Genomic DNA, 26,120 nt, shown 5'->3' on the forward strand with positions numbered 1-26,120 from the left:
TATTAACCCTTCCTATGGTTTATAGCTGTGCGTCTGAATGTAGAAGGCCTTGGAGGTCCACTTCGAGCAGCTGCAGGCGCAACCACCGGAACCTACACCAGTCCCGTACATCGTGCAGAATCTCCGTCACAGAATATCCTCCACTGTACGCAATTAAGCGTCTGAGTTTGAAACCTCCTGCGCAGAGTCAGACTGGCCCACAGGCGTACAGGGTAAATGCCCCTTGGGCCGCACTGCCTGAGGGCCTCACCCCCTCGTCTAAGGGTAGGGAAGGACCATGGATTAACTTGGGTACTTGAATTGTTTTATTGGAAACTGCGCCAAGATTAGCCCTCCTGACATTCAAAGTGGGTGGTCCTGACACACCCCTGCCCCCTTCTTTATAGAGGAGCCCTCCCAGTGGTGGCTGACCATACCCCTTCAGCTTGGGCACCTACCACTACATTCCCAGGTGGCACATTTATACCCCAGTGTGACACATCTCCATGCCCATGACAGTCCCATCAGTCAGAAGATCTTAGTGTGTGTTTATCAACTTCTCAGTAACCACCCAGAAAGTCCCAATACATTCCAGCGCGGCTTCATTGGTCCAGCGAATCTCTGCGCACTCACCGCGTAATGCATGTGCCAAGCAAATATTTTGGGATTTTAATGAAAATCAGAAACTTAAGTGAGTATCAGTATTGTGCCCAACTCAGTCTCAGACCCAAAACGTGCCACCACCCTTTCTAAGGGGTCTATTTACTAAGCCACAGGGCCATATTCAATATGTGATGAAAAGTCTGTTATTGGTGATAATTTATCGCCGATCACGTCATTTTCGCCTATTTCCAATATCCCCGTATTCAATTTCATTGACTTTTCGCCTGTGCGAAAGGTAAATGTTAAAAAATGGGGATAACTTAGTGCTTGCCTTTAGCAGGCAAAAAAAAGTGCAGAATTGGGGTTTAAGGGTGCAGGCTTATAAAAAATAGCCTGCATCCCTGGGAATGGTCACTAAAACTAATCTGTGTTAAAAAAAAGTTTTTTTTTTTTTAAAAAAAATAGGGACACCCCAAAAAATTATGTAAATTTTGGGGTTAAATAAAAAAAATTAGGAACACACACTTGTAAATGAGCGGAACGGAGTCCAGAGGGGTTCCCTTATATGCGGCAGGTGTTTTCTTCATTGTGGGTGCTAGCGGCTGGTGCAGTTTTGCAGAATGTTAAAAAATCATTTAAGGGATTACAAATATGCTTGCGCCCATTTTCTATTACCCCAAATTTGATGGACATTTCCCAAAAAAAACTTCTAAATGCTCTTCTGCATCACCTTCTTCAAAGCCGCATTTATGCACATGCCACGGCTATTTAAAACCCTGACTTTCTTCTGCAGACAAAAACGGGGATACCCATACTGATACCCCCAGGTCTGGACATCTTTAGGGGGGGTCCTAGGATTATTTCCCGAAAATTCCCATATTTTTCTGCCGATCCAAGTTTCGCCTGTTCCCGATTTCGCCTACTTTGCAATTGAAAACGGGGAATATCGGGCACATGCGCGATACTTTTCTGCCTAGTAAACTGGCGAAGGAGGCAAAAAGTCCAGCAGGCGAAAAGTCTGGACTTATCTCCTTAAATTGAATATGGGCCACAGATGGAGATAAAGTGCCAGTTAATCAGCTCCTAACTGTCATTTTTCAAACACAGCCTGTGACATGGCAGTTAGGAGCTGATTGGTTGGTACTTTATTTCCGTTCACTTTATCTCTTTCTAAGGCTTAGTACATAGACCCCCCCCCTAAGTGACATCTGGGGAAGCTTTCCCCTCCACATAGCACCAAGCACCAGGAACCGCAGTACAGAGTGCTGAAAACCTGCATCAGCAGCGCATCTTAGCCGTGTACTCCATCTCTCCCCTTTGGAGGCTGTCAGTGGCAGTGTACAGCGAATAGCAGCAGAGTGAGTCAGCTGCGCCTGGCACACACCGGCTTCATACTCACTGCCACAGGAAGCCTACTAGACCGATCAGATATTCAACTGGTCTTTGTGACCAACTCTGATTTTAAGAGGCTTCTGGGATCTACTTACTCACAGCTAGCAATGGCCATCATGGTTACCATCGATGGTGATATAGCAAGTGGCCATCGATGGTTACCAACTACGCAATGGATGACCATCAATAAATTTACCAACCAATGGTCATCCCTGTTCCTTGACTGACTGGTCCGTGGACCAATCAGAACCTGGGGGTGGGGCTTTGTGGGTGTTGGGGTGGGGCTATGGTCAGTGTCCCCGCTCATTGTAAAAAAAACAAAAACATTGACGATTATGAATCATTGACGATCGATGGCCATCCCTACTTACAGCAGTGCCGTACAATCAGGATGTAGGAAGCACCAATTACCCCTAATAGACTATGGACCTGATACAGACCTGCTCGCTAGCAAGCGATTGCTTGTTGCTGGCTATGTTTGCTAATGTGCGCATGTGTATACTTCACGGTGCACATGCGCAAACTACTACAAGCTATCGAGATGTGCTCGCTCGCCCTGCAAAGACAGCCCAGTGGAATGAGTGACAGGAGAGGCCGTTTGTGGGTGGTAACAGGGGCAGGGCAGTAGTAACGGGGGAGTGGAGTTGCAAACGCAGGCGTGCCAGAGTGTTTCCATGCAGTTTCTGGAGCGTGCGTAATTAACAGGCAGCGTCATAGTACACGTCTCCTGGTTGTATTTCACACTAAAGTGCTCGCAGTGCTTGCGGTAGGGTACAGTCAACCACAAGCGCTGCGGTTAGATCCGATGGAACCCGATGTACCAATGGTTGTATATACTTCCTGGAGAGGACGTTCGCTAGTGGGCGGCTAAAGACAGGCTGGTGGGCGTCTGCATACACAAAGTGATCACTCGCCAAGACATAGTGGACGTGCTTATCTCTTGCCATGGGAGAGCCTGCCTTCACGTCATTTATCTGAATTTCCATACGCTGGGAGCGAGCTGCCGCATCTAGCGAGCGGGTCTGAATCAGGCCCTATATCCAACATAGACAAAGAGAGATTTTGCAGAGTGATTTTGGCTTTGTGGAGAGAGTAACATTTTTATTGGAATACTATAATTATCTGCTGGCTTTTATACTGACCATCTAACAACTACATCTGCAGATTACTGACTTTAGTACTAAAGGTGGCCATACATCAGACCCCGGATTTTGCGATCCGGCGATACGATGGGAAGTGCCGGCGTTTCCGGGTGGAAACGCCGACCTCCCACCATCGATGTTCTGCGACCCGTCGCCGGATCGCAGACATTTTACATTTTGAATGTCGGCGATTTGACGATCGCGATAATTTTTTGGTCGCGATCGTCAAATCGCGAAAATCCAACATGTTGGATTTCTGCGATGCCGAGTTGCTGCATCGCGGGATCGCGGCAATCCATCGCTGATGGATGGGCCCCATAACAGAGGGTATGACACAAATCTATGGTGGTTTTGGACATGATCAGAACGATTAACCTTTATTGAAATAACAAAATACTAACAAGTGTATATAAGACTATCTCTGGTTCTTTTTGGAGTAAGAATAATAACTGTTGCTTATTTTCAATCAATACAAGCTTGATGAACATTTATGTGTCAATGGTTTTTAGAACAAAACGCAGATGATCAATTGATGTATTAATATTTTATATAGTTACACATTTTTATTTATTGTAATAAATTTAGATTTTATATAGTCAGTGTACCTAGACAGCGCTCCTTTTTCATTTCTGGTTTATCTGCTCAATAATTGATGAGGGTCAGCGCCTCTTATTCTGGTAGCTGCGGTCCTGAACAGTGGGTATTGAAGTTTTACTCTCTTTGTGGTTTTTTTTGGTAAGTGGAAGGGGAACCTTTAGGTGGTCAGTAGGGAGAGAGTTTAACGAGATGTGGATGGAGGTGGGATAAGGTGACATGGAGAGGAGGGTTGGAGGAGAGATTAGCTGTGGGGTAGTAGGAGCATGGTGGGGTAGAAGGAAAGTGTAGTAATGGGAGAGGAGAGTGAGGAAGGCAGATAGAGGAGTAGAGATAAGGGAAGGTGGAGGTGGAGGAGACAAGGGGTAAAGGATTAAGGTGGAAGAAGGGGATTAGGTAATGCTAGGATCCGCGGCAGCGGTTCATCTTGGTGGCAGTTCCCAGCTGTAGTTACTACTGGGACACTACATCCTGTCCTGATCCATGTTCCAGCTGTTGCAGGCAGATGGAATCCGGTCTTGCCTGTGTGCAGCTCATAGCTGCATTCCTGTCTGTCTGTGTGCACAACTCAGCTGCACACTATCCTGTAATTAGGGAAGGCTCCCTGCAGGGAATTGCTCTGATTGGACCGTGTATCTGATAAGTTACAGTCCTACACTCCGTGCCAGCAATATTGCCTGACATGCTATGTTTGTTGGTCTGTTCTCAGAAGCCTGAGCCCAAGCCGGGCTTACCAATTTCTACAGCTCTTGTATCCTGAACCTGTCTGTATTTACCCCATGGAATTTTTATACCTCAGCCCTGTCAAGCCATGTCTCTTTAGTTCTAGCCTGCAGTGTTCTCGACCTCGCTGCCTCCAGCCTGTGTTGCTGCCACGTCTGAGTTCACCTGTCTGCCATCTGGTTCCTGCACCTTGGCCTGCAAGGCCGCATCACAACCTGTTCATCTATTGGCTTCAAGCCGTATCTCGCCATTCATAGCCGCAGCTCGGCTCACAAGGTCGCATCACAGCCTGTTCATCAACCGGCTCTCAAGCTGCACCTTGGCTGTAATAGCCACACCTCGACCTGCAAGGCCGTATCATATCCTGTACATCAATTGACTCTCCAGCTGCACTTTGGCTCTCAAGGCTATACCATCTAGTCCTAGTTTCACCATGGCCCACTTGGCCGCTTCTAAGTCTGCTACCATCTCCGTTCTTAAAGCCGCACCCGGCTATAAGAACCGCATGACGGCCGCATCTCAGCTGAACTGCCGCACCTTGACCCACAAGGCTGCATCCAAAGACTGTTACCATCTCGGCTCTCAAAGTCGCATCTTGGTGGCACTGCCGCATATTGGCCTTCAAGGCTGCACCTAGAACTTTGGGCCTGAGTCAGAGCTGAACGTCCTGACCAGAGCGCTTGCTCTGAATCAGGGCCGTCCTATTTAAATGTGGAGCGGCCTTTTTGACGCTCACATAGCTGTGGGTTACCACCCACAGCTTATGCGAGCGTCCATGATGATGGTCGCGATGGTCAAAGACCATCGTGACCATCGGGCTTGCGACAAGACCCTGTGGTAGGGTCTCGCTTCCGCAAGCCCAGGAGAGATTTTGGCTCTATCAGAGCTAAAATCACTCCCACTGACATCATTACTGATGTCAGTGGGGCTGGACTCAGACGGTAGGCGTTCCCATGGGAACGCCTCCGTCTGCCAGCCACGCCCCCCGGCACGCCCACCATCGACAGCATGCCCCCTTTGGTGCGAGACCCCGAGCGACGTATTTTTCGTCGCTCGCCGGGTCTCGAGCATGCGCACGACGGAGCTCCCTCTGTCATGCGCTTGCGCATTCGCCGAACATCGATCCGCTTGCGAGCAACCTTCCCTCGCGAGCGGGTCTGAATGACCCCCTTTGTTACTTCAGCCACCGTCTTTCCTCATCATTGTGTTTTGTCTGTCTAGTCTATGTTTCTTATTTTGCTAGTCCAGTCCTTGTCCATTATCTTGCCTGTCTTGTCTGTTTACCTACAAATCCTCAGTCCTGGTCACTCCTGTCCTGCAGCTAGTTGTCATTGTCCAGTCATTCCTTGTCTGATGTTCTAGCTGTATCAAGTCTCTAGACATATCCAGACCGTTAACATCTGTCGCTGCTAGTGCACCCTGTCAGTATCTGTTTAGTACCAATCCTTCGCAGACTCACTCCAGCTAGTCAGTAGGGAAGGACTGCCACACCTCTACCCTGTCTTGTTGTTGAACAGCATTCCTGCAATCTCATCATTGCATGAGAAACGTAACAGGAAGACACTCTGTGAAGGGGGAAGTGGAAGAAAACAAGGTCATGGTGTGGCTGAGGTGAATAGGGGGAGAATAACTGGAAGAAGGAATAAAGGGCCTGATTCAGAGACGCTCGTAATCGGCCGCTCATTCGTTCTGACTGATGTTCACACATCTGCGCATGCGTACGGATTTTAATACGCATGCGCGAACCAGTCAGTGCGGCCGAAATCGTTTGTTCGCTATATAGCGAATGCCTGCTATTTTGAGTGACAGAATGAGGCGTATGTGGGTGGTAACAGGGGAAGGTGCTTGAAAACGGGGGTGTGGAATTAGATCGCAGGCATGCTTAAAGGTCAAAATGGGCGTTTTAAGGGAGTGCATAATTAATACAGCAGCGTCATTGACCACGTCACTTGGTTTTTTTTTACTCAGAAACGCTCGCAAAATAGCGGTTGAAAAAACCAGCCACAAGAATAGCGAGCAGTTCATGCGCTGTTCGATGTACTCGATTAATCTAATAAATAGCGGACATGACGTATGGTGCAAGCGGCAAGGGGGCGTATTTTTCAAAATTACAACCGCAAGTTTAGCTCGCTCGTTCAGACTTAGAGGCGTGAACAGACCGCAATTAGCGAACGGTTCATTTGAATAGCCACCCCTTGTTTTAGAACAAACCACCGCAAATAGTGAGCGGCTCTGAATGAGGGCCAAAGTTTGAATGTTAGTGAAAGTGCAGGAGATTTGCAGAAAAGAAAGTGAGAATACTGGCCCTGATTCAGAGCCGGACGCTCTGACAGAGCGCTCGCTCTGAATCAGGGCTGGGCTTTTGTGTTTTTAGAACGGTCTCCTGGCCGCTCCCATAGCTGTGGGTGACCACCCACAGCTATTGCGAGCGGCCATGATGATGGTCACGATGGTCAAGACCATCGTGACCATTGGGCTTGCGACGAGACCCTTGTGGTAGGGTCTCATTGCCGTAAGCCCCAGAGAGATTTGGATCTAACAGAGCCGGAATCTCTCCACTGACATCACTCATGATGTCAGTGGGGCCGCCCCCAAATGGGAGGTGTTCTCATGGGAACGCCTCCGTTTGGTGGGCCACTCCCCCGGCCCACCTACCAAAGGGGGCAAGCTGTCACTCACCATCGACAGCTTGCCCCCTTTGTTGCGAGACCCGGAGCGATGGAGCACCCGTCGCTATCCGGGTCTCGCGCGTGCGCACGATGGAGCCGGCTCCATCGTGCGCATGCCCAGTGGGCCACCATTGACCCGCTTGTGAGCGCTCAGCGCTTGCGACCGGGTCTGAATCAGGCCCACTGTGCAGAAAAGGTGTCTGCACAATAACAAAAGTATATTATTGAGTGGAGTAAAAGTGAAGATTTAATGGTTTGAGAAATTGAATGTTAAAGTAGACTGTGTTAGAATATAGATGACATGAGGCAGGGCAAATGACTAAGGTAATAAGACATTATTTCTTAGAGGAAAACTGAAATTGGCACAGAATACAGTAAGCTTTGATGTATTTGTGATACTAGAGAGCCAGCACAAATATTAGCAATTAAGGTGTTAAGTTCTTACAATGAGCAAACAGAGGGCCTGATTCAGACACGCTCGCTAGATGCGGCCGCTCGCACCCAGCGTATGGAAATGTTGCTAAGTGACGTCAAGGCAGGCGATCGCATGCAAGGTATAAGAACGCCCACTATGTCCTGGCGAGCAATTACCTTGTGTATGCAGATGCCCACTAGCCTGTCTTTAGCCACCCACTAGCGTACATCATCTCCAGGAAAAATATACAACCATCAGTACACCAGGTTCCATCAGATCTAACCGCAGTGCTTGCCATTGACTGTTCCCTACCGCAAGCACTGCGAGCACCTCAGTGTATTATTCCACCAGGTAACGTGTACTATGACGCTGCATGTAATTATGCACGCCCCAGAAACGGCGTGAAAACACTCTGGCATGCCTTCTTCCGCAACTCCACTCCCCAGTTACTACTGCCCTGCCCCTTTTACCACCCACAAACGGCTTCTCCTGTCACTCATTCCACTGGGCTGTCTTTGCAGGGCGAGCGAGCAAAAGCCAATCGCTTGTACTAGTTTGCACACACGCACGGCGAACTACACACATGCGCACATTAGCGAATATCACCTGCAACGAGCGACCGCTTGCTAGTAAACGGGTCTGAATCCATCCCAGAGTCCAGCGATTAATGTCCTGGTAATGCTGACACCCGGTGCTTGTAGTGAAGAGATTTTGAACTCACATTTCTTGATGATACTTTGTCCAAATGTTGTTTTGATTTCTGGTGGGTTTGGAGTTGGTGTGTCATCCTTCTGTTTGACTTCGGTTTAATGCCGGTATAACGCCAAAATTAAGTTTAAACTGCACTTTTACATTTTGCACTTCTATATTTAGCACTACAGCCTAATAATGGCCTCTGTGGCTGCAGCTCTGCGTTTGAGAATGACACGCCCCTGACACTCCCATTTGGATGCACTTTTTTGCGGTCACTTCAAGCTGCCTCCCTGTCACCTTCCAGGGATGCCCATGGCTTTCCGCTGCCAGGTCAAATAAGTGCGATCACAGACGTAACAGTGATCTCTGCGTAGTCTCAGTGGTACACATGCGCAGTAGGCGTTCCCAGAACTTCTCACACATGTACAGTAGTAAATAATCGCTCAACTGCACAAACATCGACACTGTGTCCAAGGGGCATAAGATTATACCAGGCGCCTGAAGGCAAAATAGACAGCGATGCCCACCCAGTGGCTCCGGCTTGTGCATGTGCCAACGTCCATCGACACATGCACAGTAGTACAACTGAATGGACAATGGAGGATGTAATGTAATCCGAGGAACTCAACAACAGTACATCAGGGCAATAGAGATTCCATATTGCAGCGATAAGGAATCTTTATTTTCAGGTGCTGTCTGCAAATGATAATAAATAGAGCCTAAAAGTTTTATTGTGACAATCAGTGTATTACCTTATAACAACTACTGCTCCCCATTCCTTCATTACATAAGACACAGCAGCAGGCCCTGTAGCTCATTGTACATACCAGGGGTGGGGAACCTTTTTTCATCCGATGGCCATTTTAATATATATATATATAATATTATTTGTGGGCCCGGGGTAGGCCAGGCCCCCTCCATGTGGTGTCACACGGGGACGGGGCCACAATCGCTGGTTGCTACAGCAATGCCTGGAGCATCCTCAGGATGCTCCGGGGAGCTGTAAGGGCAGCGGTGTGACCATCGGAAGCATTCTAGTGGTGCTCCAGGTGGAACTGCTGCATAGAATTTGGCTGCAGGGTGCCAATCTAGGTACCCTGCTAGCCAGATGAGGCTAACAGATAAAAGCTCAAAGGGCATACACATGAACAGTACACAACAATCGCCCATATGGTGAGTAATTGCAATTGTGATCCGTAATGAATCGGACACATGGGCAACAACTATCGATGGTTTGACACCAATTATCGATGGTTTTGCTTTTATTGGTGAAGAACAAATAGTTCTCTGCTATCGATGGCAGAGAGTACAGCGATGTTTTGTTTTTATTGGCCAGCAGAGCCCTGCCCCCTATGCAATGCTTAACCCCACCTCCTTCCCTAATTGGACCGTCACCCATTATGTAGCAGCTGCTGCTGGGGACAGTGGACCTCATTCAGAGTCGGTCGCAAGCGCTGAGCGCTCGCAACATGCTCGATATTTTGGTCCTGCGCATGCGCAGCGGCCGCACTGCACGTGCGCAAGCCCCAGAGCGAGAGAGAAACTCTCTCACTCCGGAGCTCACTACAAAATGGGCGGCTGTCGATGTTGATCGACAGCTCGGCCCATTTTGTAGGCGGGGCGGGGGGGGTGGCTGCACAAACGGAGGAGTTCCTGACGGAACGCCTGCCGTTTTGAGGGCGGCCGCACTGACATCAGCAGTGATGTCAGTGGGGAGTTTCCTGCTCAATCAGAGCAGGAAGCTCCCTGGGGCTTGCGGATGCCGAGACCCAACCTTAGGGTTTCGTCGCAAGCCGTGATGGTCTTGACCATCGCGACCATCAACCTGGTCGGTCGCTAAGCTGTGGGTGGAAACCCACAGCTTAGCTAGCGACCAGGAGGCCGCACAAAAAAAAAAGCGCCCGTCCTCATTCAGAGAGAGCGTTCGCTTCTTGCGACCGCCTCTGACTGAGGACCAGTGTGTGTAGCGCTGTCAGCGGCCAGTAAGTATGGGGGGAGATGTACAAAGCCTAGGAGAGAGATAAAGTACCAACCAATCAGCTCCTGTCATTTTTCAAACACAGCCTGCAACATGACTGATAGGAGCTGATTGGTTGGTAATTTATCTCCATCCACTTTATCTCTCTCCGAGGATTAGCACATTTCCCCACCTGTGTGCAGCACTGTTGTGCGGTCAGGTGAGGCAGAGCCTTTCCTATCATACTAAGGTATACTCCAAAGTTTTGACTATAAAAATTATACAAAAGAATTAAACATAATATTATAAATATCTTTTGTATCTTCTTTGTATTATACTAACAGGGGCAGAACTATGGGAGACAATGGAGGCGCCTGCCGCCGGGCACCAGCACTAAAGGGGCACCTCCTCCATTGTCCACATCATATTCACCCCACTTAGGGCTGTAACTATGTACCCAGAGTGTACTATCACGGCCGCCCAATACATGGCACCCCTTCCCGGCACCTGAGAAGCCACCGTACACCAGTGGAGAGATCCATGTCAGACCATCAGCTGCTGCCTCCATCTATCTATAGCCTGTCTGCATGCGAATTGCTACATTACAGTGTCAGCGGCTGTGACGGGGGGAGAACGGGGGGCACCAAATTATAACTTGCCTCCAGGCGTCTGGGATGAACTTATGCCACTGTATACTAATCATATTTATAGTCAAAACTGTGGAGTATAAATTGTATGGGAGGTGAGGCACTGCCTCCCCTGTCTACCTTTTCCGCACATCCCTGATCAAACCTCACCAAATTTTCACCACTATATACTGCTGCACCTTTGTATAATACCCACATGCACCCTCGGTTTCATATATGTATGTGTCATACTTGCCTACCCTCCTGATTCAGCTGTGAGACTTCCGGAAATCGTGTGCCGCAGGACAACCTCCCGGCGGCCGCTGAATCGCATCATCGTGGCTCCGCCCACTGCTTCACAATGCCATTAGTCTCTGCATTGTGAAGAGAGGAAGCGGCCATGGTAACGCCAACGCGCCCCATGCTCCGCCCTAATGCTGCATCATCGCCACGTCACGCCCCTTTCTGCCGCGACAAACTCCCCCACTGTGGAAGGCTGACAGCCTAGAAGGAGGGAGCTGAAAGTCAGCGAGTATGGTGTGTGTGTAATTCTGGCTCTGATACTCGCCAGTGCCTCCCCAGCCATTCACCTCACCGCACGTCACCGCTGTCAGCCGCCAGTAGTTGAGCCGCCATGTCTGCGCAGCTGCTTCTTTGTGTGTTTGGGAGATGTCGGCAGATGGCATTTTATCTACTTTCTGACTGTATGATGGGAGACAGAAATATAACAGCACAGGCCATACAGGACCGGGCTCTGCCAGTGGGATCAGGGTGCGCGGTTATGGGAGGAGCAGAAATACGTATCACTGATGTGACAGAAGCACAATAAGTCCCCTGTCCCAAACCCTGTATTATACAGTGACGCTGGTCACACATCTAACGATTATCTGTCCAACCATCCAACTAGCTGATTGGTTGGAATGAAAACCTGGTAAGGTATGAAAGTAAATGACAATCAGCAATTCGCTCCCAAACGGAAAATGGACCAATACTGTTGTTAGAACAAATTGTTTAGATCAAACATTTAACAAACTTGTCTGACGTAATTTTCATCTGTTTTCTGGCATTTAGGAGGAAATTGCTGATCATCAGTTACTCCCATACGTTACCAGATTTTCATTCCAACCAGTCACCTAGTTGGATGGTTGGACAAATAATCTTTAGATGTGTGGCCAGCTTATGGCAGAGCACAGAAACTGCTAATAAATCTGTACGTGTGCTGGAGACAATCCCCCTGCCCATCCCCCTCCCCCTGTAATGCTGCACTTTCCTTTCACTTTCGCACTACAATGAGAACTGTTGCACTTTAACCTGTTACAAAGGAGACTCCGGGTGGACGAGAAGACAGGAGAGCAGGTAGTATGGAAGGGGGGACGGTGGCAGCAGGGAGGTGGTGGGGTGTAATATGTCAGCCGATGTAAGGGGTACGTAGGGATGAGAGATGGGGCTGGGATATCTGTGTGGGGAGGGGGGAATGGGAACTTCTACACAGACGTCTGCAGGAAATGAACCAGAACCAGTAACAGACGCATATATTCTCATGTACATGTCCCAGTGACATTGTCACCACATAGGGCAACTGCCATTACGCACGCTATCGGCCGATTGTTGCAATCTGCATGCATCGCAGCACCCGAACCAGCCACTGTGATCAGTGACTACGCAGACCCATGGCAGAGTGAGTGACCGGAGGGACCATTGGGGCGAGGTGAAGGGTGGGATGGTCAGCGAAATGCAGGCGTGCCAGTGCACTTGAACGCCGTTACAGAGGCGTGCATAAATTAGGCACCATACACAGCTTTCCCTATCACTGCGTGCGCTGAGGTTAGCAATTCCTGAGTAAGGTCTGACGTTTGCTACGATGGTACACAATGTTACCGATGGTTTTGCAGACTTGCAAAGTATTACAGATGTGTGTAAGGTAAGGTGGGTGTCCTTATGTTGTGCTGCGATTACAGAGGAATAGAATGTCTTTGCAGTGAGGCTGCATACGTAATCACAGAGGAATAGCATGTCTTTGCAGTGAGGCTGCGTGCGTAATCACAGAGGAATAGCATGTCTTTGCAGTGAGGCTGCGTGCGTATTCACAGAGGAATAGCATGTCTTTGCAGTAAGGCTGCGTGCGTAATCACAGAGGAATAGCATGTCTTTGCAGTGAGGCTGCTTGCGTATTCACAGAGGAATAGCATGTCTTTGCAGTGAGGCTGCGTGCGTAATCACACATGAATAGCATGTCTTTGCAGTGAGGCTGCGTGCGTAATCACAGAGGAATAGCATGTCTTTGCAGTGAGACTGCGTGCGTAATCACAGAGGAATAGCATGTCTTTGCAGTGAGGCTGCGTGCGTAATCACAGAGGAATAGCATGTCTTTGCAGAGAGACTGCGTGCGTAATCACAGAGGAATAGCATGTCTTTGCAGTGAGGCTGCATGCGTAATCACAGAGGAATAACATGTCTTTGCAGTGAGGCTGCATGCGTAATCACAGAGGAATAGCATGTCTTTGCAGTGAGGCTGTGTGCGTAATCACAGAGGTAAAGCATGTCTTTGCAGTGAGGCTGCGTGCGTAATCACAGAGGAATAGCATGTCTTTGCAGTGAGGCTGCATGCGTAATCACAGAGGAATAGCATGTCTTTGCAGTGAGACTGCGTGCGTAATCACAGCTGCAATCCATACCTAATCAGGCCCATAGTCCCCAGTGCTTTTGTCCCTAGAAATGTTCTGTCTGCTCAGTACTATTGCTCCTGTTCTCTGCTAAAGACAATTACACAGCATCAGAATGACTTTATACTCGTGGACGGTGGCCATGCAGAGGTTATACTACTATAAAGAAGTTTTCCAGGTCACCCAGCAGGTGCACAGGTGTAGTCATTACTCACTGACACATTTCCCAGGTCACCCAGCAGGAGCACAGGTGTAGTCATTACTCACTAACATATTTTAAAAGATCAACAGGTGGAGCAGATTATTTCACTTGCGATTCTGTGAGGAGACCTGGAAAACATGCACTGTTTGGGGTCCTGAGGACAGAGTTTGAGAACCTGTGCTATAAAGGACTCTAGTAAGAACAGTCATCAACAATCGAGGGGCTGTAACCATTGATGATCTAGCAGTGATGGCAAATAGCTTTACCATCAATAATTGATCACTGATGGTGAACATCGGTCGCAGAGGTCCCATGTCAGATAGCAGCTGTGGTCTGTGCTGTCCATCAGGGCTACCGATGGTTAAAAACTATCAACCATCGATGGATAACCAGACTTCACTCTGCTCATTGCTGCCCCCTTCTGGTTCAGCCACTTACTAATATAATAAATTAATATAACAATGTAATATACAATGGCTACACATTTTGAACCTTTTGAGCAGATTCATACTCTGTTGAAAGTCAATGCCAGCCGTCTATCCTGCAAAACAGAACATGGGGGCAGATGTATTATTAATCACATTTTTCAAGCTAAAATTATCAATTTTTATCGTAGCGATAATAAAAGACTTTTCACCCAAATGTATCAAACTGCAGTCAAATATGAAAAAGGTGTGTTTAAAACAAAGCCGAAATGTCCCCAGCAGATCACCATGAAAAACAGCTATAGCATAGGTGATTAAAATTGAATAAACAAGTATTTGTTTTTTAATATGTGGGTAAATGATGTGTACAGTGCTCCCTACAGGGCCGTAACTAGGGAAGTGTGATCAGTGCAATGGCAAAGGGCACCGAAGGTCAGGGGGCGATGTTTGGATCTGTCAATTCTCCTGTTTATTATCATTCTCACTTGTAGCTTCCTCTTATTTTATCCCCAGCATCTCTTGGTCTACCCTATCTCTTCCCTGGCCCTTCCCCATGAGGCCATGGCCCTCTCTCAGCTGCACTATATTTTGTCCCTATTTATCCCCAGCATCTCCTGGCCTCCCCTATCTGTTCCCTGGCCCTTCCCCATGAGGCCATGACCCTCTCTCAGGTGCACTATATTATGTCCCTATTTATCCCCAGCATCTCCTGGCCTCCCCTATCTCTTCCCTGGCCCTTCCCCATAAGGCCATGGCCCTCTCTTAGGTGCACTATATTATGTCCCTATTTATACCCATCATCTCCTGGCCTCCCCGATCTCTACCCCATGAGGCCATGGCCCTCTCTCAGGTGCACTATATTATGTCCCTATTTATCCCCAGCATCTCCTGGCCTCCCCTATCTCTTCCCTGGCCCTTCCCCATGAGGCCATGGCCCTCTCTCAGGTGCACTATATTATATCCCTATTTATCCCCAGCATCACCTGGCCTCCCCTATCTCTTCCCTGGCCCTTCCCCATGAGGCCATGGCCCTCTCTCAGGTGCACTATATTATGTCCCTATTTATCCCCAGCATCTCCAGGCCTCCCCTATCTCTTCCCTGGCCCTTCCCCATGAGGCCATGGCCCTCTCTCAGGTGCACTATATTATATCCCTATTTATCCCCAGCATCACCTGGCCTCCCCTATCTCTTCCCTGGCCCTTCCCCATGAGGCAATGGCCCTCTCTCAGGTGCACTATATTATGTCCCTATTTATCCCCAGCATCTCCTGGCCTCCCCTATCTCTTCCCTGGCCCTTCCCCATGAGGCCATGGCCCTCTCTCAGGTGCACTATATTATGTCCCTATTTATCCCCAGCATCTCCTGGCCTCCCCTATCTCTTCCCTGGCCCTTCCCCATGAGGCCATGGCCCTCTCTCAGCTGCACTATATTTTGTCCCTATTTATCCCCAGCATCTCCTGGCCTCCCCTATCTGTTCCCTGGCCCTTCCCCATGAGGCCATGACCCTCTCTCTGGTGCACTATATTATGTCCCTATTTATCCCCAGCATCTCCTGGCCTCCCCTATCTCTTCCCTGGCCCTTCCCCATAAGGCCATGGCCCTCTCTTAGGTGCACTATATTATGTCCCTATTTATACCCATCATCTCCTGGCCTCCCCGATCTCTACCCCATGAGGCCATGGCTCTCTCTCAGGTGCACTATATTATGTCCCTATTTATCCCCAGCATCTCCTGGCCTCCCCTATCTCTTCCCTGGCCCTTCCCCATGAGGCCATGGACCTCTCTCAGGTGCACTATATTATATCCCTATTTATCCCCAGCATCACCTGGCCTCCCCTATCTCTTCCCTGGCCCTTCCCCATGAGGCCATGGCCCTCTCTCAGGTGCACTATATTATGTCCCTATTTATCCCCAGCATCTCCTGGCCTCCCCTATCTCTTCCCTGGCCCTTCCCCATGAGGCCATGGCCCTCTCTCAGGTGCACTATATTATATCCCTATTTATCCCCAGCATCACCTGGCCTCCCCTATCTCTTCCCTGGCCCTTCCCCATGAGGCAATGGCCCTCTCTCAGGTGCACTATATTATGTCCCTATTTATCCCCAGCATCTCCAGGCCTCCACTATCTCTTCCCTGGCCCTTCCCCATGAGGCCATGGCCCTCTCTCAGGTGCACTATATTATGTCCCTATTTATTCCCAGCATCTCCTGGCCTCCCCTATCTCTTCCCTGGCCCTTCCCCAGGAGGCCATGGCCCTCTCTCAGGTGCACTATATTATGTCCCTATTTATCCCCAGCATCTCCTGGCCTCTCCTATCTCTTCCCTGGCCCTTCCCCATGAGGCCATGGCCCTCTCTCAGGTGCACTATATTATGTCCCTATTTATCCCCAGCATCTCCTGGCCTCTCTAATCTCTTCCCTTGCCCTTCCCCATGAGGCCATGGCCCTCTCTCAGGTGAACTATATTATGTCCCAATTTATCCCCGGCATCTCCTGGCCTCCCCTATCTCTTCCCTGGCCCTTCCCCATGAGGCCATGGTCCTCTCTCAGGTACGCTATATTATGTCCCTATTTATCCCCAGCATCTCCTTGCCTCCCCTATCTCTTCCCTGGCCCTTCCCCATGAGGCCATGGCCCTCTTTCAGGTGGGCTATAATATGTCCCTATTTATCCCCAGCATCTCCTGGCCTCCCCTATCTCTTCCCTAGCCCTTCCCCATGAGGCCATGGCCCTCTCTCAGGTGCACTATATTATGTCCCTATTTATCCCAAGCATCTCCTGGCCTCCCCTATCTCTTCCCTGGCCCTTCCCCATGAGGCCATAGCCCTCTCTCAGGTGCGCTATATTATGTCCCTATTTTTCCTCAGCATCTCTTGGTCTCCCCTATCTCTTCCCTGGCCCTTCCCCATGAGGCCATGGCCCTCTCTCAGCTGCACTATATTTTGTCCCTATTTATCCCCAGCATCTCCTGGCCTCCCCTATCTGTTCCCTGGCCCTTCCCCATGAGCCCATGGCCCTCTCTGAGGTGCACTAAATTATGTCCCTATTTATCCCCAACATCTCCTGGCCTCCCCTATCTCTTCCCTGGCCCTTCCCCATGAGGCCATGGTCCTCTCTCAGGTACGCTATTTTATGTCCCTATTTATCCCCAGCATCTGCTGGCCTCCCCTATCTCTTCCCTGGCCCTTCCCCTTGTGGCCATGGCCCTCTCTCAGGTGCACTATATTATGTCCCTATTTATCCCCAGCATCTCCTGGCCTCCCCTATTTCTTCCCTGGCCCTTCCCCATAAGGCCATGGCCCTCTCTCAGGTGCACTATATTATGTCCCTATTTATCCCCAGCATCTCCTGGCCTCCCCATCTCTTCTCCATGAGGCCATGGCACTCTCTCAGGTGCACTACATTATGTCCCTATTTATCCCCAGCATCTCCTGGCCTCCCCTATCTATTCCCTGGCCCTTCCCCATGAGGCCATGGCCCTCTCTCAGGTGCACTATATTATGTCCCTATTTATCCCCAGCATCTCCTGGCCTCCCCATCTCTTCCCCATGAGGCCATGGCACTCTCTCAGGTGCACTACATTATGTCCCTATTTATCCCCAGCATCTCCTGGCCTCCCCTATCTTTTCCCTGAGGCCATGGCCCTCAGTCAGATGCACTATATTATTTCACTATATACCCACAGTATCTACTGGCCCCCCCTATCTCTTCTCTGGCCCTTCCCCATGAGGCTATGGCCCTCTCTCAGGTGTGCTATATTATGTTCATATTAATCCCAAGCATCTCCTGGCCTTCCCTATCTCTTCCCTGGCCCTTCCCCATGAGGCCATGGCCCTCTCTCAGGTGCACTCTATTATGTCCCTATTTATCCCCAGCATCTCCTGGCCTCCCCTATCTCTTCCCAGGCACTTCCCCATGAGGCTATGGCCCTCTCTCAGGTGCACTATATTATGTCCCTATTTATCCCCAGCATCTCCTGGCCTCCCCATCTCTTCTCCATGAGGCCATGGCACTCTCTCAGGTGCACTACATTATGTCCCTATTTATCCCCAGCATCTCCTGGCCTCCCCTATCTATTCCCTGGCCCTTCCCCATGAGGCCATGGCCCTCTCTCAGGTGCACTATATTATGTCCCTATTTATCCCCAGCATCTCCTGGCCTCCCCATCTCTTCCCCATGAGGCCATGGCACTCTCTCAGGTGCACTACATTATGTCCCTATTTATCCCCAGCATCTCCTGGCCTCCCCTATCTTTTCCCTGAGGCCATGGCCCTCAGTCAGATGCACTATATTATTTCACTATATACCCACAGTATCTACTGGCCTCCCCTATCTCTTCCATGGCCCTTCCCCATGAGGCTATGGCCCTCTCTCAGGTGTGCTATATTATGTTCATATTAATCCCAAGCATCTCCTGCCCTCCCCTGTCTCTTCCCTGGCCCTTTTCCATGAGGCCATGGCCCTCTCTCAGGTGCACTATATTATGTCCCTATTTACCCACAGCATCTCCTGGCCTCCCCTTCCCCATGAGGCCATGGCCCTCTCTCAGGTGCACTATATTATGTCCCTATTTAAAAAATCTATTCAAGCTTCTGTTGCTGGGAGAGAGGGACCACACAGAGACTCAGGGGAGGGAAGAGAAGAGATCCTTGTGCTGGGAGATAGGGGCCACACAGAGACTCAGGGGAGGGAAGAGAAGAGATCCTTGTGCTGGGAGAGAGGGGCCACACAGAGACTCAGGGGAGGGAAGAGAAGAGATCCGTGTGCTGGGAGAGAGGCTACACAGAGACTCAGGGGAGGGAAGAGATCCTTGTGCTGGGAGAGAGGGGCCACACAGAGACTCAGAGGAGGGAAGAGAAGAGTACCGTGTGCTGGGAGAGAGGGGCCACACAGAGACTCAGGGGAGGGGAGAGAAGATATCCTTGTGCTGGGAGAGAAGGGCCACACAGAAACTGGGCGGCCACATGCATCCTGACCGGCCGCCTCTCTTTCGGTCGTTAGGCTGTGGGTTTACACCCACAGCTCTAACGACCACTAGGGTGATGATCGCGATGCTTCGCGACCATTGGGGCTTACGACGAGACCCCAGGGTAGGGTCTCACTTGAAGTAAGCCCCAGAGAGCTTCTGACTCTGTTAGAGCCGGAAGCTCTCCACTGACATCACTAGTGATGTCAGTGGGGCCTCCCCCAAACGGCAGGCGTTCCCATGGGAACGCCTCCGTTTGGGCTGCCACCCCCCCGGCCCGCCTTCCAAACGGGGCGAGCTGTCAATCAACATCGACAGCTCGCCCCCTCTGGAAAGAGACCCGCTACGACCGGCGCTGTCGGTCGTAGTGGGTCTCATGCATGCGCACGAAGAAGCCGTCTCCCTCGTGCGCATGCGCACTGGACAAACGTCGAGGCGGCCGTGCGGTCGTAGACCGTACGGCCGCCTCTCAATGAAGCACAGAGACTCAGGGGAGGGAAGTGAAGAGATCCTTGTGCTGGGAGATAGGGGCCACACAGAGACTCAGGGGAGGGAACAGATCCTTGTGCTGGGAAAGAGGGGCCACACAGAGACTCAGGGAAGAGAAGAGATCCGTGTGCTGGGAGAGAGGCCACACAGAGACTCAGGGGAGGGAAGAGAAGAGATCCGTGTGCTGGGAGAGAGGGGCCACACAGAGACTCAGAGGAGGGAAGAGAAGAGATCCATGTGCTGGGAGAGGGGGCCACACAGAGACTCAGTGGAGGGAAGAGAAGATATCCTTGTGCTGGGAGAGAGGGGCCACACAGAGACTCAGGGGAGGGAAGAGAAGAGATCCGTGTGCTAGGAGAGAGGCTACACAGAGAGTCAGGGGCGGGAAAGATCCTTATGCTGGGAGAGAGGGGCCACACAGAGACTCAGGGGAGGGAAGAGATCCTTGTGCTGGGAGAGAGGGGCCACACAGAGACTCAGGGGAGGGAAGAGATCCTTGTGCTGGCAGAGAGGGGCCACACTAAGACACAAGGGAGGGAAGAGATCCTTGTGCTGGGAGAGAGGGGTCACACAGAGACTCATGGGAGGGAAGAGATCCTTGTGCTGAAAGAGAGGGGCCACACAGAGACTCAGGGGAGGGAAGAGATCCTTATGCTGGGAGAGAGGGGCCACACAGAGACTCAGGGAAGAGAAGAGATCCTTGTGCTGGGAGAGAGGGGCCACACAGAGACTCAGAGGAGGGAAGAGAAGAGTACAGTGTGCTGGGAGAGAGGGGCCACACAGAGACTCAGAGGAGGGAAGAGAAGAGATCCATGCGCTGGGAGAGGGGGCCACACAGAGACTCAGTGGAGGGAAGAGAAGATATCCTTGTGCTGGGAGAGAGGGGCCACACAGAGACTCTGGGGAGGGAAGAGAAGAGATCCGTGTGCTGGGAGAGAGGGGCCACACAGAGACTTAGGGGTGGGAAGAGAAAAGATGCCTTTCCCCATGTTCATGGAATTCTACCTAACTCACCATCAAAAAATGACAAAAACTAAAGAAATCAAATTTGAAATGAAAATCATTTTCTGTGCTTGATACATTTGAAAAATATCACTTTTTTGGGAAAAACTGCAATGTTTGGTGATATCTTACAGTTTGAAAAATGTTGTTGCAGATGTCTAATGTGTTAGCAATTCAGTGCTTATTGTGAAAAATAAATCAGCATGAAAACCATGTGAAATGTGCCTAAATTGTCATGAAAATTACCTTAAAATATCTGCCCCATGATGAGACCAAACTTGTCATTATTTACCAAGGGGTGAATTTCTAAACACAAAGGCCCGTACTAAATTAGCCACGAAAAAGCCAAGATCCGCAAAAAAGTATTGCCGATTGCGACCTGTCGGAAAATTATTGCCGTATTCAATTTCATCCGATTATCGCGTACGCGGAAAGTCAATGCAATGTAATACGCGAAAAAGATTCTCCTCTAAATAGGTGGAGAAAATAAGTGCAATATTTTTATTTTTGCGTGCAAAGGTGGGGAAATCACTCAGAACCCTTGGGACAGCCCCCCAAAGGACAACTGCGTAAAAAAATTCCAGAAAAAGACGAGAGCTGCATACACACGTAAAGATTTTCTGTCCAACCATCCAACTAGTTGATTGGTTGGAATGAAAATCTGGTAAGGTATGAAAGCAAATGACAATCAGCAATTTGCTCCCAAACGCTGGAAAATGGACAAAAACTGTTGTTTGAACAAATTGTTTAGATCAAACATTTAAAAAACTTGTCTAACAACAATTTTCATCTGTTTTCTGACATTTAGGAGTTAATTGCTGATCATCAGTTACTCCCATACGTTACCAGATTTTCATTCCAACCAATCAACTAGTTGGATTGTTGGACAGAATATCTTTGTGTGTATGCAACTTTAAGTACACCCCAAAAAATTACTTTGAATTTGGGGGCAAAAAAGTGCAAAGTTGGGGGACAAGTTTGCAAACTAGCAAAAATAATGTCCTGGGGTCGCTCTAAGAAGTGGTCAATTTCTTTATCGATTTCAGGTGCGTTTTTGGGGTATGTAGTTCACTATTTTTAAAACTTTACTTTATTGACATGAAAATATGCTTGCACCCACTTTCAGGTACCCCAAATTTGTCAGGACTACTTATTTTCTCCAAAAATACTGCTCTATGCCATTCTTCACCACTTGTGGAAAGACACTACATAGAGGCAATTGTACCAACTTAAGTTTCCTAATAGTTTTATTAGGTCTAATCGGGAACTACTACATTGATCCCCCAAAGTTTCTGCATCTTTTTTGGGGGTACAGGTTGATTTCCCCGATTCTGACACCACTTTCCGCCTGTTCTGACTTTGCGAGTCGCCGTTTTTGCATCTTTTGCAGTCTAATACGGTGAAAAGTTTACGCGATGTAGGCGAAAAGTACAACATGCAAAACTTTATCGCAGGTGCAAAACATATTGAATACCGCCCAAAGATTGGAAAGGTAAAATACAAGCCTGCCAAATTGTGGAGCTACAGGATGAGTAGCATTTGTGTTGTTCTAAGCCTATGTCACACTATTGCACACGTTGATGTCACACTATTACGCTCTTGATACCCATGGTATCTAATTGAAAAAAAAATGGTTGCAGTAATTTTTACTGCAAAAACCCATGGGTAGTTTAATTTTTATTTGTAAAACAGCCTGTATCCCACCCTCCAAAAAATATATATATATATATGGGTAACAGTAATAATGAACTGGCCCAAAGAAAAATATTTTGATATCTAAAAATGATGCAAATGTCTGATGTGTGCATATATATATATATATATATATATATATATATATAATTTTTTTTTTTTTTTTTTGCATTTTTAAATTTATTCCTTTGTAAATAAATAAGTTATTTATATATAATTTTTTTTGTTTATTTACAAAGGAATACATTTAAAAATGCAAAAAAGAGTAGAAATAAAGGGGATTTGGGGGTAATTTTAGGTCAATTTAAAAACAAAATTTAAAAATATGATAAAAAGTAATTATTTTATGTACAGTAAATTAATAGTGCCATTAAATTTGGGGTGCATAAATTAACAAAACAGTTGACTTTGGTGTAATTTTAGGCCATATTTTTTAACAGCCAATAATGACATGTAATTATTTGACTAATTAAGCTAATTAGTTATTAGGGGGTGTCTAAGGGGTTCTGTAGCAAGTCCTGACATTTCTAACTTAAGATACTGATTTTCCGTGATTTTGCATCTGCTCTGAAGCTGTGAGACATTGGATGCTGCAATTCCTATAGCAATTACTGCAACTGATTTTCTCTACAGCAATTAAATAGAAAAAAACCTTGCGGCTGCATGAAAAAACCCTCACAGCAGGGTTTTTCAACTTTACTCTCGCAATTAAATATGCCCCTTAATTTTGCATTTAGTAAGTTCTCTGATCAATCATCCCTGACACCTATTAACATCTATTTATTTATATAGCGCGAGCATATTACATTGTGCTGTATAATGAGAATCGCGGGTAGGTGATTGGTTTATAAAATCAGTGGAATACGTTTGGCACCAACTGAGCAATTTATACAATCAATTACAGCAGAGGTCTAATCAATGAAATAATATTAAAATAGTACAAGAGTGACACATGAACAGAAGACGGGTCCATTGTCCTTTGGATTAATTCAAGTTGCGAATGATGATTAATACAGAGCAGAAGTTTATAAGTAAGATGTAAAAATATATATTACATGAGTCAATTCAGCGCGCGATTATGTCGGAGAATGCCCGTTCTCACGCCATAAATATGGTGTTAAGTCGAGAGAATACCGGTTCTCGAGACTAGAGTGCCTGGTGCGAGGCTGTTTCCGACACGAAGGGCAGAAAACGGCATTGCGCCAGCAGTTTTGTCGGATTTCTGCTCGCACCCCAGGAGCCAAATGGTCCTATAGTGCACAGCAGGCACATTCCCATCTAAGGGCCCAGTCTGACATCAGAGAGAAACTTTACGTAAGAGGAGCCCACGTATGTGCGAGGTGGAGTAACTAGTTCTGCATCACCTCATATAATGCAGTTAGTAAGTGACCCTTTAGAAGTCTTCTAACCAATTACACTTAAAAATGATCATGCAGACCTTCCTATAACAAGGGGAGATGTTATGATGTTGAGATGTTCTGTGCACCAACGTTCCCCTTCTCTACTAGTTCTTCTTTCCCTCTTATCCATTTCCCAGTTTGTATTGTTAATGTATTTGTTTTCGCATATACGATGTCTGTTCTTGCTTTGAACAGCCGCCTCTCTTGTTGTTCTCTAGATATTTTTGGAACATGATATTTGTTACAGTCTCATGATGTCACCTCCTGTCATTGTATACCCTCCTTCTGATAACCACCCCACCGCTGGGTGTCCTATCCCGGTTATGTTCTTTTATAGATGCCTGGCGCGGGTGTCGGAGTTTGCTCTCTATTCTTGTAGCATAAAAGTACCAAGGAAGGAATGGAAAAAAAATTAAATAAACCCATTAAATTATAAACCGCATTTTAGGAAAACGTAAGAAAAACAACTTCAACATCCTCAATGGTGGCACAAGAACAAGGGATAAGATAAGTAACTGCTTCACGTACCAGACCAAAGCCCGTATTCAATTAGAAGCGAAAAGCCGAGATCCGCGAAAAGTACAGCAGATTGCGACTTTTCACCTGTCGGAAAAGTAGTGCCGTATTCAATTCTATCCGCTTTTCGCGTACGCGGAAAGTCAATGCAATGTAATAGGCGAAAAAGATTTGCCTCTGAATAGGTGGGCTACATTTTTGTTTGGTGGTGCAAAGGTGGGGAACCAACTCAGAACCCTTGGGACAGCCCCCCCAAAGGACAAACCATCAAAAAAATCCCTAAATAAACTTAAGAACACCCCAAAAAATTACTTTGAATTTGGAGGTGAAAAAGTGCAAAGTGGGGGGACAAGTTCACAAATTAGCGAAATAAGGTTCTGGGGGTGCTCTAAGAAGGGGTCAAATGTTTTGAGGATTGCATGTGCATTTTTGGGGGTGCGATTTCACTGTATTTAAAAGTTCACTTTACAGACATTAAAAGATGCTTGCACCCAATTCCAGGTACCCCAAATGTAACAGGACTACTTATTGTCTCCAAAAATCCTGCTTTATGCCATTCTTCACCACTTGTGCAAAGACGCTAATTAGTGACAATTGTGCTAACTTATGCACCCCCAACAGTTTTACTAGGGCTAATCGGGCACTACTGCATTGATCCCCAATGTTTCTGCAACTTATTGGGGGGTTCAGGCTGATTTCCCCGATTCTGACACCACTCTTCGCCTGTTCTGACTTCGCGTGTCTCCGTTTTCGCGTCTTTTGTAATCGAATACGGCGAATAGCGGGGGTGTGCACGATAAGTTTCCGTGGCTAAAATACGCGATGTAGGCAAAAAGTCCAGCATGTGAAACTTTACCTTTTATGCAAAACTAATTGAGTACCGCCCTTAGGGGTGAAAGATGAAATATCTTCCAATCCCAAGGGGCATTGCTGTTAGTAAGACACATGTTACTATTCCCTTATCCCCACCACCAGTATTCCTCAATAGCTGAGTTCATCAATTTATATCAGATGTTACTGCACAATTCATAATTACCGAGACACCTGAGCTAAATAAGAGAGACCCTAATACTCTCACCTACCCGCAGAGACTGCTACCAGGAGATCTGTTAATCTTGGTACTAAGGGGAGATGTATCAAGCCTTGGAGAGAGAAAAACTGGAGAAGTTGCCCATAGCAACTGATCAGCTTCAAACTGTCCTTTTATAAACTGTACTAGATAAATAACAGTTAGATGCTGATTAGTTACATTGGACAACTTCTCTCCAAGGCTTGGTCCATCTCCCCCCCAGGTGAGACAGATAGACATTACATGGAAAAGATCTAAAACAATAGAACAGGGGCTGACAAATGAGTGTTTGGATATATTCTTGCTATCACCTGCAGCCTCTCCTTCCAGTCTAGTGTATATTCCATGTGTGGTGTTCATGTGTGTGATATACATCACATACCACAAATAAATCACCTTGTTATAACTGAGCCCGGTCCTAATAGCTTCCAAGGCAGAAGAAGACCTCCCAGAGGGTGCTGGTGACAGGAGACTACAGCTAGGATCTTCTCTTAGTAATAACATTGTGTTTCCTGCCATTCCAGGAACTCATCATGGAGCTCGGTAACAGACCAGGTGTTGTGATATTCTCCAGGTCAGGGCATGACGATTACCGCTGGTTACTTAATATCCTCAGGGTAGATCTCCAGGTGTCTACCTTCTTCATCTCCAACAACAATCACTTCCAGTTCAGAGAGGAGGTCCAGAAATGCAGGTTTGGTATATTGTACCACACAAAGAACAGAGGACGGGTCAATATCACTGATGTCACCGATTCACTGTATGACAAGGAAATAAGCTTTCTGTCCAGTGTACTCGGTGAGAGAACTATTATCTGTATTACTTATATTAGGTCTAGTAATGCGATTTTCTCCTGAAGTACAACATGTAGGTGTAAAGTGTCTTCCATTTAACAGATAGGAGG

General features: G+C 47.9%; 1 protein-coding gene across 1 annotated transcript in view; it reads left to right on the forward strand.

Annotated features, from left to right (window-relative positions):
- The window catches only part of LOC148481832 (uncharacterized), a 142,826-nt gene that overhangs the window by 70,576 nt on the left and 46,130 nt on the right, over positions 1–26,120 (forward strand). The window contains exons 16-17 of the mRNA XM_088452937.1: positions 12,088–12,149; positions 25,741–26,014. Of these exons, the coding sequence (XP_088309063.1) occupies positions 12,088–12,149; positions 25,741–26,014 (336 nt within the window). The remainder of the gene's footprint in view (positions 1–12,087; positions 12,150–25,740; positions 26,015–26,120) is intronic.

This window comes from Taudactylus pleione, unplaced genomic scaffold (genome assembly GCF_031769625.1).
Source record: "Taudactylus pleione unplaced genomic scaffold, aTauple2 ptg000559l, whole genome shotgun sequence".
In the NCBI taxonomy this organism is placed as follows: domain Eukaryota; kingdom Metazoa; phylum Chordata; class Amphibia; order Anura; family Myobatrachidae; genus Taudactylus; species Taudactylus pleione.